Source organism: Taudactylus pleione, unplaced genomic scaffold (genome assembly GCF_031769625.1).
Source record: "Taudactylus pleione unplaced genomic scaffold, aTauple2 ptg000198l, whole genome shotgun sequence".
Lineage (NCBI taxonomy): Eukaryota > Metazoa > Chordata > Amphibia > Anura > Myobatrachidae > Taudactylus > Taudactylus pleione.
In genome coordinates, this window is record NW_028284600.1 from 20,139,382 (window position 1) to 20,156,349 (window position 16,968).

The 16,968-nt window shown below is 41.4% G+C and overlaps 1 protein-coding gene across 2 annotated transcripts in view; it reads left to right on the top strand.

The window, feature by feature from the left end:
* Positions 1 to 16,968, top strand: part of CFAP46 (cilia and flagella associated protein 46) — a 351,236-nt gene that overhangs the window by 301,216 nt on the left and 33,052 nt on the right. The window contains exons 50-55 of one of the 2 annotated variants that reach the window (XM_088476936.1): positions 1,900 to 1,982; positions 7,276 to 7,440; positions 11,958 to 12,037; positions 15,382 to 15,442; positions 15,571 to 15,606; positions 15,936 to 16,038. In XM_088476936.1, the coding sequence (XP_088333062.1) occupies positions 1,900 to 1,982; positions 7,276 to 7,440; positions 11,958 to 12,037; positions 15,382 to 15,442; positions 15,571 to 15,606; positions 15,936 to 16,038 (528 nt within the window). The remainder of the gene's footprint in view (positions 1 to 1,899; positions 1,983 to 7,275; positions 7,441 to 11,957; positions 12,038 to 15,381; positions 15,443 to 15,570; positions 15,607 to 15,935; positions 16,039 to 16,968) is intronic. The other variant, XM_088476935.1, reaches the window with a different exon arrangement.

The following is a 16,968-nucleotide window of genomic DNA, read 5'->3' on the forward strand; positions in this document are numbered from 1 at the left end:
TAGGAATTACAACGGTTTCTATATGTTGGTGTGGGCACACGAGTTAAGATTGGATGAGAGAGCTGCTCCAGCGGATCTTCCTTCTTCTCTGGCAAGGACTCCACGCTCACACCATCGACTTCAATGGGGTAATCGCCGGCTGCGAGTGCTCACAGCCTGGCAATTGCGGCGATGCCTGCACACATGCGGGCACATCGCAGCAACGACGAGGCTGGCTACATCTGTATATGACAATAGTTAGCAATATTGTAGTAAATAGGTAATAATTCTCTAATAGTTAAATAGGCTTCTTTATCCTAACTGCTGCAGCACATCATTGGCTATAACTATGAAAAATGGTTTCCCATTTACTTGCAATACACTATACCCTAAACACAAAATAATAACCTTCTCAAAAACACATATATGAAGAAATAGTTGAATAGATTATTACTCAGCATTTACTTTAAAGTAAACACAAAGGTCTTTCATTGGAGTATTCTTTTACTAGGTGGTCACTGTACTATTTTATGCATGTACTTGTAATACACAGTGGACAAAGATAACAGAATTAGCATCTAATGATAGTCTTTCTTGATTCCCGAAAACAATAACTTCAACTCTCTATTTAGCACAATGAATACAGGGAGAAATGTAAGCCGCTGTAATTTCTGTTGGAATCACCATGGCTTTTTTCTCGCATCCCCCCAGCAGGTGTCAGGGACTTTCCTGTTTCAAATTAAAAATGTATGGACTTTCTTCAGAACCCCTTTGTCAACCCCCCCCCCTCCTCCCCCCAGTGATTAATTAGGCAATTGGAAGTTTCCAATTAGCTTAATTAGTCCAATTATTACTTGACATTATTGGTGTGCAAAAAAAAAATAGCCTCAAATGACCCCAAACTAAACTTTTTCTTTAGTTTATGCACTCCAAATTTAGTGAAACTATTTATTTTAACAAAAGAAGTGCTTTTTATACTGTTTAGCTTAATATCTACTTAATACCCTGCACTATTCTTGATTCTAGTACGTTCCCACTCACAGTGCCTCTGATCCTTTCTGTCCACCTTTCCCTGGGGCATTGGGTCACTGAGTGCTTCTGTTAAGAACTGTCACTCATTATCTCATTGGTTTATTCCCCCCCCTGTACTGTCTGTGTGGACCTTTTTATATTTAACTATTTGTTTGTACCATTGTAATTTTCAGTCTGTGGCATTACAGATGCTTGGTGGTGACATGTATATCAAAGATAACAGTTTGTTATTAATATTGTTATTACAGGTTGAGTCTCCCATATCCAAATATTCCGAAATACGGAATATTCCGAATTACGGAATTATTTTGGCATGCCTGAGATAATAAAACCTTTGATTTTTGATGGTTCAATGTACACAAACTTTGTCTAAGGCACAAATTATTAAAAATATGGTATAAAATTACCTTCAGGCTGTGTGTATAGGGTGTAAATGAAACATAAATGTATTTCATGTATGTACACAAACTGCTTGAGCCACAAAATTATTGAAAATATTGTATAAAATGAGCTGCAGGCTGTGTGTATAAGGTGCATATAACACATATATGCATTCTGTGTGTATATTTGGGTCCCATTCCCAAGATATTTCATTATGATATGCAATTATTCCAAAATACGGAATATTCCGTTATCCAAAATACCCCTGGTCCCAAGCATTTTGGATATGGGAGACTCAACCTGTATAATTATTTAGTAAAACCTTTCTAGTTTAACATTAATTTCAGCTGTTTTGGACATAAACCGATTCCATTATGTTATGATAGATGAAACAATGCTTAGGTGCAGGTGGGGTACCTTCTGTGACACAACCACAAGCCAATGTGTACTTAATTTAGTCTTTACATTTATTGAGAACGTTATCATTTCTGAATTTGGGATTTGCAGGCAACCATCCCCATTGCTTTCAACAACAGAATCAATACGAGCAAAGTCCAGGGAGAAAGAAGAGAAGCCAGCAACAGCATCAAGTATGTATTTAATGATTTTACCCTTGTGCACTCTATCCTGTATTATATAAATTGGCTTTCATCTTCAGATTACCTTAATATATTGATTCATACATACCCACCTGCAGCTTTTACTAAATACTTACAGTAGTTCACCATCTGAAAGTTCGACTTTAAAAAACTGTTCTTTGGCTCAATCCACTAGTTTGCAAGAGCTGCCTACCTTCCGCCACTGTAAAGCTGCATACACACGGTACCATCTGTACCACGAATGGCTTGAAAGATATCTTTCAGTGAAGTCATCCTGCCACATCTCTGAACAGGCAAAGTTGACGATATCGTGCAAGTTGGCTTGCATGTACAGCTGATCATAGATATCGTTATCGTTCATGCGGTTACGCGCATCGTTGGTCGTTCACTGCATAAAAATTTACGATATATATCGCTGAACGATATCGATAACATTCATATCGTTCATAGATATTGTACCGTGTGTACGCACCTTAAGTCTTTGTCTCTTTACTAATTAGCGTTACTAATATGAAAGTCCCTATTTCCACTGTTTATCAATAAAATAATACTCAGCTCACAGGCAGGGGAGCCGTGAAGGGGGGGGGGGTGTGAGTGGGTACTATTTACCCGGGCCCATGCATGCTAGGGGGCCCAGAGCACACTAGTACCCACCACAAGGTTTTTTGGGGCACTCTTAAAAAAATATTTGTGTAAAAAGCACGTGGGCAGTATCTGCTCAGCTCTTAAAAAAAATTTTGTGTCTGAAAATCAAGTGATGCAGTATCAGGGCCGCTGTTAAAAAAGCATTGTGCAATACCTGGGGCATTCTTAAAATATTATGGGTGTGCAAAAAGCAAGTGGGTAGTATCTGGTCATCTCTTAAAAAATATTTGTGTACAAAAAAGTAAGTGGGCAGTGTCTGGGCCACTCTAAGAGACTTTTCTACTCTAAAATGAATTAAAACCTGTTTTTAGTAATGACATGAAGAAGAGCACACTGTATAATCTGGATAGTCTATAGATCCCCTTCTGTAGATGTACATGGAAGTGACGAGGAGTGAGAGCAGAAGTGCGGTTCCATGCCCATAAAGGCCACCGAAAGAAGAAATTTGTCCACTCGCCACGCATCGGGCATGGTGGCTCGCTTCGCTTGCTACAGGTTTATATTCCCCCTCTATGTCCACGTGGACAGTAACTAATGACGTTGGACAGTAACTGATGACGTCAGGGTACATCTACTGAAGGGGAACTATCAACTACCATATAATCTGATTCTGACGTCACTAGAGGGACCAGATTCTACAGACTTTGAGTTTGGAAAAGCTGCAGACAACTGAGCCTCTAAGAAGAATAAAATAATTGAAATGTTAATCATGAGTTTAAACCAATATATGGTCAGGGTTTCAACATTTCATTATGGAGAAGGCCACCACCCTGCTAAAAATGCAACTTTTATAGGATTGTCCCACCATTCTAATAATGAATATTTTTTGTCCTAGCTGCTGGGAGGTATGTCATGCTCCTAGTAGCGGGTGTTTGTCACGTGCTAGACACACCCCCAAAGAGGTGCAGCCATGCCCTCAACATGCTATGACCACACCTCCTCCAGGGGGGCCCCGGGAAGTTGCTGTACCGGGGCCCAAGATTTATCTTGGCATCCATGCTCACAGGTGATACTGACTGGCGACATTGCCAAAAGCCAATTCTCTAATAGGAATGGAGAAACCTCTAATAGGAATGGAGAAACATTAAATCTCTCAACCACGCTGGTTAAGGGGCTATATTTCCCTTTCAAAATTAGGTTTGCATATGAGCAGGCAACATGGTTTATTATTATTATTCATTGTCATTATCTTTATAAATACAATAAGAGAGCACATATCAGGTATTGTATCCCAGGGCAACAGAAAAAATCATCTCAGCCTTATCATATAAAGTCGTAGCTTAGAGGCACAGAAGTAAGCCATTATGATAAGGCAATGCGTTTAGTAAAAGTTAATAAATGGGAAATATAAAATTCAAGATATCTGAAACTAGAAAACCTTTTTAATTCCAAATAATCTTGGCATACATGGCATGGAACGGCACACTGCAGACTACAAAGCCGCCACCCGAAGCATTCTTGGACGCTCCCTGCCGTCTATCAATGGGCTTCCAGCAGTTTAGGTCACCCGTCACACTAAGTGAGCTGGGACTAGGAACCTGTGGCATGTAACAGCACCTGGCCACACGGACCGCACTCCAGGAGCTACGGCATAGACTGAGTTTATTCTTAGATGTCCCAGTCACACCCCAAACATGGTGGGGACTGGACTTGTAAGTGGTTTACTCCAAGCGGCAAGCTTTTCCCTCCGTAAATTGGAGACCCCGTTTTGCAAAGATACCCACCATTACCACAAAATAAGTACTGCTGTTCCACCTAAGAAAGAGACCAGTACAAGGCACTCCCCAGTCATGTTAAGCATAGACCACCTGTCAGCCCTGTTCTCAACATCATCGGCATGTGACTAGGTGACCTTTAGAAATGAGCAGTTTTGTTTTAGAAAAAAGGGGGGGGGATGGGCTGCACATCCTAATTACAACATAATAAGAGGTGCTACCATGCTGAGACCTGTAGTTCTAATGCAGAAAATAGGGGGGAAGCTGATGCACACTCTAAGTACTAAGTTTATTATATATATTTTGAATATTTATTATTCTATCAATTAACATGGTTTTCTATAGAGGTTCTTAGTACATGTTTGGCCAAAGATGTTTGCCCACCTACCATGTCACGGTGACCTCATCAGGTGGGTCCCTAACATCCCTAATACTGACACAATGTATAAATGTATCTAGGACTTACCTGTAATAGTGCCCATTACATGTGTGTACTGAAATGCACAGGACCCATACTAATTATAGTCACCTGGGGCAGTTTTGTTTTGGCTCGTGAAAGAAGATGTTTTGTCCATGAAACCGTCTTACCTCATTTTGAGATCCGAACTTGACTGGAAGAACTATATTTATATAGATATATTTAAAGTATATATTATTTTTATATATCTATTTATTTACAGAGATACAGTCAGGGGCATAGATATTGGGACATTGACAGAATTTTCATATTTTGGCCTCTATTCACCACCACAATGGCTTTGAAATGAAACAAACAAGATGTGCTTTAACTGCAGACTTTCAGATTTAAGTTGAGGGTAATTACATCCAAATCAGGTGAACGGTGTAGGAATTACAACGGTTTCTATATGTGCCTCCCACTTTTTAAGGGGCCAAAAGTAATGGGACAAACTAAACAATCCTAAATCTAACTTTCACTTTTTAATACTTTGTTGCAAATCCTTTGCAGGCAATTACAGTCTCAAGACTGGAATGTATAGACATCACCAGATGCTAGGTTTCATCCCTGGTGATGCTCTGCCAGGCCTCTACTGCAAATGTCTTCAGTTCCTGCTTATTCTTGGGGCATTTTCCCTTCAGTTTTGTCTTCATCAAGTGAAATGCATGCTCAATCGGATTCAGGTCAGGGGATTGACTGGGCCATTGCATAGCATTCCACTTCTTAGCCTTAAAAAACTCTTTGGTTGCTTTTGCAGTATGCTTCGGGTCATTGTCCATCTGCACTGTAAAGTGCAATCCAATGAGTTCTGAAGCATTTTACTGAATATGAGCATATAATATTGCCCGAAACACTTCAGAATTCATTCTGCTGCTTTTGTCAGCAGTCACATCATCAATTAATACAAGGGAACCAGTTCCATTGGCAACCATACATGCCCACGCCATGACACTAGCACCACCATGCTTCACTGATGAGGTGGTATGTTCCTTTCCTTCTCCATACTCTTCTGAGTGATGGGAAGGTTCAAAGCCATTGTGGTGGTGAATAGAGGCCGAAATATGAAAATTCTGTCAATGTCCCAATATTTAGGTACCTGACTGTATGTCAGACAATGGTACATCATGGAGTAGGCTGCCAGACAAAAATTTGCCTAGTGCTTTATTTGCTCAGAAGCCAAGGCTAAATAACCTAATGGATGCTCAGAACAAGACCCCTATGTGTAACATGTAAAGCTGGGGTCCAGAATCCGTGTCTGCCTCTATATGATGTAGCTGACCAGGCTGAGCCAGAGAGGACCAGTCTTTGGCGCCTTTCATTGCAAAGCTGACTAAGAGGCCAGTCACCCAGTGATAGGTGAACAACATTCCAGTATAGAAGCTAGTGGTGATCCAGTTACTTCATCCCACCCACACTAGTCTGGGAGCCTATCTGGGACTGCAGTCTGTAACAGGAGCTTACCAAGTTTTCTCTTCTTGGAGAAAATGCTGAAAACTTCTTCCAGCAGACCATGTAGACACCAGGGAGTTCATTTACTAAAGTGTGTAATTTAAGAAGTGGAGGTGGTGCCCATATCAACCAGTCAGATTTTAGCTGGATACACACTGAGACGTTGTTGGCACGATATGTACTGTACTTTCCAGCTGTATCGAAACGACATATTGGCTGCATCGCTCAATGTGTACAGCCAATATGCGCGGTCCCACGGTCAGGAGAAGAATAAGGCTGTAGGAAACTTTGAATGTGAACATTTAAAATTTTGTTCAGTTAAGCCAGTTTTGAACTTACAAGCAGGGCCACCATCAGGGGGGGGACTTCCGGTACTGGAGTCCTGGGCCTGCACCCTGGCAGAACGGGGGGGGGAGCCCGCCCGCTCCTACCTCCCACCGGCCCGGTCCACCAACCTACAGGAGTCAGGACACTTTCCGGCCCTCTGTGTTTAATAAAGTTTGCTTTGGAGTCAGCGCGCGTGATGTTATGACATCACGCCGTGCCGCTGGAGGGAGAGGTCGGAGGAGTCACGGCACGTAAGGAGCAGCCTCTGTCGAGAGAGAAGAAGCCAGAAGGAAGGACTCAGAGCCTTCTTCATGGAAATAAGGTAAGTAAGCTGGGCAGGGCAGATGGCAGAGCACTGGTCTGGTCTGGTCCATATTTAATAAACCAGGGGGAAAAAAGGGATATGGGATGGGAAAAAGAGCTGAGAAGGGCAGAGCACTGGTCTGGTGACATTCTGTACATCAGAACATAAGGCCAAGATACCTATCATACTGTGCTGTACATTTGCAGAATTTAAATTAAAATCGTAATATACGTTTATGAAATAATCAACCAATTGTCTATCATATGGTACATTATTGCATTTGTCATCTGTAGGGTAAATATACTTTTTATTTTGAGCTCTGCTGTCAGACTGCTTGCTGAGATTATGAATTTTGTTCCAGGTAATCAAATGCATTTCGTTTTGCAGGTGCATCAGTGGATGTGGGGGATTCCATTATAGCGCTGGCAGACAAATCACTACAGCAGTTGCCTCTTGAAGCACTGGGCATTTTCAAGGACGACAGTATAAACTCTGTGTCAAGGGACTTTTCACTTCATATATTGTATAACAGGATTCATAGAGAACCGACAGGTAATGCATACTGCAGCACAATAGCTATAAATGATGGCACTTTGGTCTCTATCTATCTATCTATCTATCTAGAATTACACTTCTAGAGAGAGTATGTCGCCAAGCCCAGTAGACAGGGGCGTATTAAGAGAGGAGGGGGCCCTTGTTCACTCCCTGTCCGGAGCCTCCTCCTCTCTCCCCAACTGCTGTCAGCAAACTGACAGCAGCGGTAGACTCCGGACACTAGAGTGTGCTCGGTTGCCGCACCATTTTCCCAGTTTTTTCCTACTGCGCATGCGCAAAACCCTGGGAAAATGGCCATGGCGGCCATTTACCAGGCGTTTTCTGTAGCGCTACTACGTGGGACATCGGAGAGGTAAATATATAAAAAAAAAAGTATGGGTGTGGGGTGTCCCCATTATAAATACGCCTCTGCCACTAGACACTGTGTCAGAGTCTACTAACCGTGCACAACCGCCATGTTCCCGGCGATATCTGTACTGTTCATGTGTCCATGCCATTTTATCTGTGATTTGCACAGTGCCGATGCGGGACTCCGGAGAGGCTCAAGAGTAGGCACTAAATATTAATCCAATTGAAACTTAAACTCTGCCCCCCCCCATTTCTAAAGCCTTCTCACCTTTATTGAACCTTCAGTTTTTAATTTAGTGCCTCTGGAGTAGGCATGAAGATTCTGTAGTGAATATTAAGTTTTCTTCTTGATCTTTTTTATTTTATTATGATTGCTTACAAATATATTCACCAAGCTACTAATGTGCACAATGTATATATAGTTATATATCTCTGCTGCAGTATAAAAAGAGGTAATTGCCAACCTCACATAACATATATAAATAACAAATAACTGGGCTGATATACTGTTAAGAAGAGTAACTTCTATAAAGACTGGCACAATATCATAAACATGTATTTAAAATATTATTATTGAGAGTAGTGAAAGTTTACACTGTCCGTTTCTGTCCCGGCAGTGTTACTGCGCATGCACAACGTACTGTAGGTCATACATGTGCACTATAAGAGTTGGAGAAGGAGTAGGGATCTAAGTGGTTACCTCTTCACTCTCCAGGAGTATTTTTTACAGGAAAGAAGGCGCTAACACCACCTGAAGATGGGGTTAGCTCAATGGCGTAAATTCATCCCAGACGCAATTTATAATATGGTGCATGTCTATCTATCTATCTATCTATCTATCTATCTACATGCACAAAAACCACTAATATAGATATATGAATTTGTTTCTATTAAAGTATATTTCAGGATATCCCCCAAAATCACCCTATTTCGGGGAGTGGGATGGGAAGTTGTGCGTGAAGGGGGTGCCGTATGTGTCACACTGGTATAAGAAGCCGCTGAGGGGCAGTGATACTAATGAGCAGAGACGGGCTATAGATAGACGGAAGCTGCAGCTGATGATCTAACATGGAGCTCTCCACTAGTATATGGTTATGGTGGCTTCTCAGGTGCCGGGAAGAGGTTCCATGTATTGGGTGGCTGTGATTGTACACTCCGGGTACATATTTACAGCCCTAAGTGGGGTGAATATATTGTGGGCAATAGAGGAGGTGCCCCTTCAGTGCTGGCGCCCGGCGGCAGGTGCCTCCATTGTCTCCCATAGTTCTGCCCCTGGGTTAGCTGTCGGAGTCAAGCTTGATGGAGCTTGATAAATAGCACAATTTCAATAGCATACATGTTATGGGGACAGCTGTATGTATATAAATGCAGGCGATATCTACGTGGAATCGGTATGAAATATTGATGGACGGGATGCCGGCTGTCAGTACACTGACAGCGGCATCCCAATGGTTCAAATCCTGACAGGGGGAATGGTGAGTAATCTTTCCCTATCCTATTTATCCCCTAACCCTCCTTTCCTGCACCCTTATACTAACCTTCCCTACCCCGCACCCTAACTCTCCCGGTAAGTGCCTAAACCTAACCCTCCCCCTTTTAGTGCCTAACCCCTCCCTCCTTTAGTGCCGAACCTCCCCCCCCCGGTGGTGCCCGAACCTAACCCCCCCTGTCTAGAGCCCAACCCTAACCTCCCACCTCCTGCAGCCTACACCTAAGTCCCCCTGGAGTACCTAAACCTAACCCACCCCCTTACTTACCTTTTCCCGGTCTCTTTACGATCAGGATGCCGTCTGCTTGGATTTCGACATCGGCATCCCCTGTCATGTCGGGATTCCATCGCCGGGGCTCTCTCGGCGACCTGGCTTCCAGTGCCGGGGTTCCGGGAGACAGCATCTCAGTTGTCGGGATCTTAACCGCACCCTATCTACGTTATCTCATGCGTTATAGGCTCAATAAATATCGCTGTTAACAGTGAAGTTAGGTTTCATAAATAAACCATTGTGTCTGGCCATATTCCCTTAAAAATTTAACCTCTCCCAAGCAGGACCTCCCCCCTCCGTTTTCTCTAGCTAATTATGTAAATTGCATTATTATGTATATATGTGAACTTGTCTGTAATAGTTTGTACATATAAAAATACGCTGAATTTATCTGATATAATAACACCTTGTATACCTGTGACAACACAATATTTGACCATAATTATTCAGACTCTTCAAAGCAGTGTAACAGGTATCAAACTTACAAAGTGTACCAGTTGTTTAATGTGTCTTGTTTCTGTGTCTACAATTTTCTCCAGTACAGAACATATCTGGCTCTGTATTTTTGATAAATCGCACATCATAATTCTTTTTAGTGAGTTATTTGACAAGTATCAGCTACTTATATGCTTGGAGCAAACTGGCTATTCATTCATAACTGAAAAGCAGGTCTCTGCGACAGCAATCCGGCACAATGCAGCGATTATCTACATACAATCTGTACTGCAACTTATCTTCTAGGCGTCAGAGAAAGTGTTTGGAAACAAATCAAAAAGTTGACCTATAACTCGTAAGATGGACATACGGATAAAAAGATAGGGCTCCGGCGCTGGTTATTAAAGTCATGCATCCGTGAGAAGCATATATAATTTATTCTCAAACATCTTTTCTGTGTTCCTTTTTTCCCCAGACAACATTAAATATTCATGCACATTTAACCTTCCACCTACCTTGTGTATTTCTCCTCTTTAAATATACTGTAAGGTCCATAATCATTTCAAGGAGAGCACTCATTAGAGGTGGAGACAACACAATTATCACCTATAAGGAAATGTACAGAATATTAATTACAGAGCAGTTACGGATCTCATTCATGAAGTTTTTCTCTGATGCCATAACGCAGCCCAGGCCATGGGTTAGAAAGGAGGCTAATTGGAAAGAGATAAATAAGCAAAAAGTAAAGTTATAGAGAAGTTATAGATATAAGTCTAAAGGCCAATGATAGTACACATACATATAGTACAATAATAATACTCAGCGACCAAGTTATGAAAAGTAACACTTGTCTGGCAAAAAAAAACATATTTTGAAGAAACTATCTATCAGATGATAGGGCATTTTTTTATGAACAAAAATCATAGAGTATACCAGTATTAATTATATATTTTATTTTATTTTTTTCAAAAAATGGCTGGCACTCAATACTTTACATGTCCATCTCACCTGGGTGCCTCCCAAACTTGCATAATACAAAATCAATCCAAAAAGCTGGCACTCACAGGGTTTCTTAAACAAATAATGGGTGGTGTAAATACACCTAACTCACAGCAGGAACCTTACTCAGGTCAACGTTTCATTTATTGAAAAATATATTGCACGAGATGCCGGCACTCCTGTTGCTGATTGCAAGGATAATTGCGCCTGGTGCCTCCTTGTTACCTCTCCTTGCAAGGAGAGGAATATTCAAATTGCAAATCTAAGCAGCACTCCCGGCGACTTAATAACAAAATCAAGCACTCGTCGGTAGTTACAACGTTTCCGAACTCTATCGGTTCTTTCGTCAGGATACAAAAAGAGTTATCATTTTTCTTTCTTTTTGTATCCTGTAGAGAGAACCGATTAAAAGAGTTCTGAAACATTGAAACTACCGACAACGAGTGCTTGATTTTGTCACCGGGAGTGCCGCTCATATTTGCTATATATATATATATATATATATATATGTTCTTTTGCCTTGCCAAAGGGGCATGTGAGCACTGAAACGTCTCTGTGATGTAAGGTATTACATTAAACTTTTTTCAAAGACTCCAAGTACCGCTGTTCTGTACTAGACTATATGTATATTATTGCATATTTTTATATATTTATTAGAAGGGAGTTTTTTATGCTTTAAACAAGTTATTTTATGTTTGTTTCATAATAAAGAATGGTTGTTCCTCATGTTGATACATTTAAATCTTGTCACCACAGGTCTATGGATGGAGTCCCTTGTGTATGAATGCAGAATAATTAGTGTCTTCCTTATAAAAGCAATGTTGTTTTTCTCGTGAATTCTGTTATTTGCATTTAAAGCTGTAACAAATACAATCTTTGTATTCATGATGTGCATAGGTGACATTATCAATGAATAATTATAGGTGGTGTATTGATGTATACATATAACTGTCTGAGTTATTCATTCTACAGAAGATAGGGAAGGAAAGAGAGACGTGAAAAGTGCAAAAGAGTCCAAAGCGAGAGCAGAACAGAAAAAGAAAACAAAGGCGGTGAGTATACTGTATGTATTACCCGTGTGCTGTGTAATGGATGCACTTACTTTGTTGACATGTGACACCAGAGTGATTAATGGAGAATCTATGGCCTTTGTTTTCTGAACTGTTTCATCAACTGGCAGGACTAACATTGTCCCAGCAGGGCCGGGGATGCTGAAAAGAGATGAGGTTGTCTCTGCTCGTACAGTAGAGTATTGTCCTGCTCATTGCAGCCCTAGCGTATGAGGTCATGTGACATGGTACAGACTTTTCTTGCAGCTTTTAGTAGTATAACTGCTCATATGTCTGATGTGATATCCACATTAGGGCTGATGTAGAGTTGAGTGTGTGATCGTTTGCGGAGCGGATCTGCTCACGAAACAAGCAGTCGCAGTGCAGATTTGGACGCACGGTAGCAGAAATGTTTGGGACATTCCTGGTCAGTGACAGGGAGATACAGTAGTGGGGATGGTTAAAAAGATGCACAGAGATGATGAGTCTCATGGGAGTGTCGCAGGCTTGTCGCTGAAAGCGGTTGTGTACTTAGACATTGAACTGCTAACACAGGAGGCCATACTCAGACAGAGAAACTGCACCTGCCTTAGGGATTGTGCAATTTTCTATGGTGCAACAGATGGTGCTTCTAAGGACACACCAAGCTGTATTTCAGCATCTACAGACGCGGACAGTCGGTGTTTCTGTCCCTGCATGTTCAGACGCACCGATGTACACCAGGGAAGGACTTAGCATGAAGATGCAGACGCGACTGCAACAAAATCCGTGGCCGTGGTTGCGTCCGACTTAGAATCAGCCCCATAATATCACATTTCCTGTATGAACACACAAGTAATATTGATGTTGAGTAATAACTGTTCACCTCCTCTCATGACCACCTCCAAGACTTCTCCCGCTTTGGCCTCCTCCTCTAGTACTCACTCCCACGCCAAGTCATCTTTTCATTATAGCCTATCATCCCTCCTCATAAACGTCCATTTCCTATCCCCGACCTTCCTAGTTCACCATCCAGTTGTTTACCCCTCCCCTTTGTATGTAAGCTCTCACGGGCAAGGCCCTCCTTCCTGGTGTTCATTCAACAGAACTGACCTTGCTTCCAGTGCTCCTGACCCTTGATACCTACATAATTCCATTCAGCATGTGTGCTCGAACCTTTGTTGGGGATAGACTCATGAGTGCTGAATTGTTTTCCACCGCCTGTGATACATTGAGTTACCCATCCCTATCACCATGTCCACGGTCTACCTACAGTAGTTTGCCAGTTACTTGCTCTATATTGCTCCAATGATACAGTAATTTACATTTATCGTACTTTGTGATATGTGAAATTTACTGTTACCTGTATATTGCCTGCATGGTGCTGGGGAAACTAATAACTTTTCTGGGAAAGCTGGCACAGACAACCGTGTTTCCCTGGCTGGCAATCTGCAGGACGAAATTGTACACGACTACAACCATTTATATGAACACGATTGTAAATAAACCTCTGCTAAGTCATGTTTCACACCCAAAATTATGCCAAATCAAGTACATAGAACTGAGGGGAGCTTTATTGAGCTGTACGTTGCAGTATTTGATTTCCAATTCTATAATGCATTCCTTAACAGCGGTATTTCTAAAAGTAGTAGTATTATGTGCATGAAACCACACTAGGATATGGTTTATTGGGTTCAACGGGACAGAGGCAGATTGGCAATCACAATCCTGTCCCCACTTAGCTGTGCTGTATTTGTTAGAGAACAAGTGTTTTTTAATGAGTTCGGTTATGGGATCATGGATTTAATCTGATCAGGGTGCTATCTGTTTGGTGTTTGTATATTCTCTCTGTGTCAACCAGGTGCCCCAGTTCCAACCCACACTCCAGTGGCACAGAGGGTAATACTAATCAAGGGTATAGCAAAATCCACTCCCTCAGTAGGCGCATTACAATCTGAAATTCATGAGCTTATGTATTTTGATAGGTGTAGTGTTCTTCTAGATATAGAAAAAGAAGTAGAATGCTTTTACAAAAATCGTGAACCGTACAATAAGGGGTATATTTACTCAAGTGAGAGTTTTTAGAAGAGGAGCTTTTGCCCATAGCAACCAGTCAGTTTCTACTTAACATTTAACTAGCACCTTCTAGAAGATAATAGCTTGAATCTGATTGGTTGTTATGGGCAACATCTCCACGTCTAAAAACTATCACTTTAGTAAATATACCCCTACATCTCTTGCATAAACTACCAAACCATGACTGGTACAGTTTTTGAATCCTTCTCCTGGTTCCTACTCCGCCAACTATCATAACTTCCCCACCTCAGAGTGTAAGCCCCCCCACCTTTATGTTATTTAATATTATTATTGGATCTGTGGACCTGATTCAGACCCTCTCGCTAGGATGCGTTCGCTCGTAGCTGCGGATGGTTCGCATTGTGCGCATGCATACGCATCGCAGTGCGCGACCCGGTGCTAGAGATGGGGAAGCGTCCGCTCGCTGCGCATAGACTGCCCAGCAGAGTGAGTAACAGGAGAAGCCGTTTGTGGGTGGTGATGGGCTGGCAGCTAGAAACGGGGGAGTGGAGATGCGAACGCACGATGTGCCCAAGCGTCTTAACGCCATTTCAGAGACGTGCATAATTAAGATGCAGCGTCATAGTACACGTCACCTGGTTGTATTTTACACTGAAGTGCTTGCAGTGCTTGCGGTAGGCTATGGTCAACCACAAGCACTGCATTCGCTTCCGATGGTACCGATGGCCGCATACACTTCCTGTTGATGACGTGCGCAAGTGGGCGTCTTAAGACAGGCTGATGGGCGTCTGCATACACAAAGCAATCGCACGCCAAGACATAGTGGGTGTGTTTATGCCTTGCCGTGCGATCGCCTGCCTTGCTGTCACTCAACCGAATTTGCATATATATCGAGCGAGCATACGCATCTAGCGAGCGGGTCTGAATGAGGTCCTGTGTTCAATCTGGAAACTAATGATACAACTGTTTTTTCCCATTACATTTTGTTATATAACTTTCCTTTAGTTTACATAACTTTATTGTATGTTCTAGTTTCTATTCTTTCATCTGGTCTGCAGTGACACCTACACCTGCTTCCTTCCCTTCTCTCACTTTATCTGTCCTCCTATACATTACATTACAACCCTAAAACATCTTGTTGTATTGCTGTCACATACAGTACTGTACCTTGTTGATTTTTGGTAATTGTATGGTTTATTTGTATTTGCAGAATTCTTTAATAAAATAAATGACTTCCTCTAGTTCTGACTGAACATCTCATGAACAGACATCTTACCATATTATCTAATAGATGAGTATATAGCATCTTATGTGTATTATCTGTCTTGCAGATACCCATCAATCGTGTTCTGCCAGCTAACTGCATGCCAGTGGAATCCCATCGTTTCAAATGTATCCTAATGAAAAATAGTCATTGCTGAGTTATATCACAAGTCAGATTTGGATTTGCTTTATTGTGGTCACTTGGTAAATGTTGTCTTTGTTGTGTATTTGCATGATTCCTTACCAACATGTATCAGACATTGTGGATCCTTTCAATGAAATAAAAGAACCAGGTAAGGATTTAATATAATCCCAGTGCCCAGAGGCATGAGCACTCGTTCAATAATAATGACTTTACAGACAATGGCCTTTTACAGTCATTGGTTTAGTCACTTGCTCTGTCAATGCTGAAAAACCCGCTGTGCACAAATAATTGTATATTAAATGCTGCGGTTATTTAATATGGATTTAATAACACCTAATGTTGGTAAATACATGAAAGAATGTTGCTCTCTGTTTATTGTTTATAAAGTATGCTCTTTATTTCATATAATAGAAAATTAAATGGTAGGTATAGGAGAGCTTAAAAACTCAATTTTCTATTCATTATGTCCCTTTTCAGAAACACTCAGCCCTGGTTATAGAATGAATGAGGTTCTCGTAAAATACGGCCAGCAATTTACAGCTAATTGGGAAGGAATTATAGGAAGTTCCCGTGTGCCCAGGTTTGTTTTCAATTGAGGATACTGCAATTGGCTTTTTAGTGTCGATAAAAACAAGTCAATGTGGTTTATGGTTATCTTTTAATTATTTTAAGCTACTGTTATATTGATATTTGTACAGTCAATATTATACAGTTCTAGCTGCAATGCAAGGTGATATTAAAGAGACCTGGAAGTGTTGGTTTCAGCTCCCCAACCCAATCTAAAATCTTTTAAGTGTTACATTCTGTTTTTTTTTCATAAGTAAAATTTAATATGATATTTACAGCAAATGTGTACCACTTTATTGCTCTGCCTGTCTCTGTATGAATTTACGTTAATGAAACAGTCTCTTTCTCCACTATTATTGGACTTGTAGTTACAGGACTTTTAGTACAGCACTGACCACATAGATTTATGTCTCTTTTAATGGACCATCAAACTTTAGATACAAGTTTATATGTAAAACATTCTGGAACTGATCAGATAATTATTTTTGGGTAATTATTTTTGGGGTAAATAATCAATAATTTATATAAGCAGTTAAGAATCTGAATTAAGACAGGAATTTACTGTGAATCAGTGATCGTATGTTGCCCTGTCACTATTTGCCACCCTTTGTATTGGGAGTGGTTTGCAATTAATGAGCACACATGCTTGTAAACCATAGTTATTAGTGTATCTTAGGCTGCAAGGGTTGGAGACAGGATGCCAGCGCTCAGGATCCTGGTGGTCAAAATCCTGACACCGGCAAGCCAACAGCGTTAGATTACCGACACCTGTTGATAGGTATCCTAACCCTTCTCCTAACCTTAACCCTCCCTCCCTGGTGCCTAAACCTAACCGTCCCCCTAGTGCCTAAAACAAACCTCCTGCTCCCTAAACCCTCCCTAACCCCACTATTTACCATCGGGATGCCTGTGGTCAGGATGCCGGCACCGGGATTCTGACAAG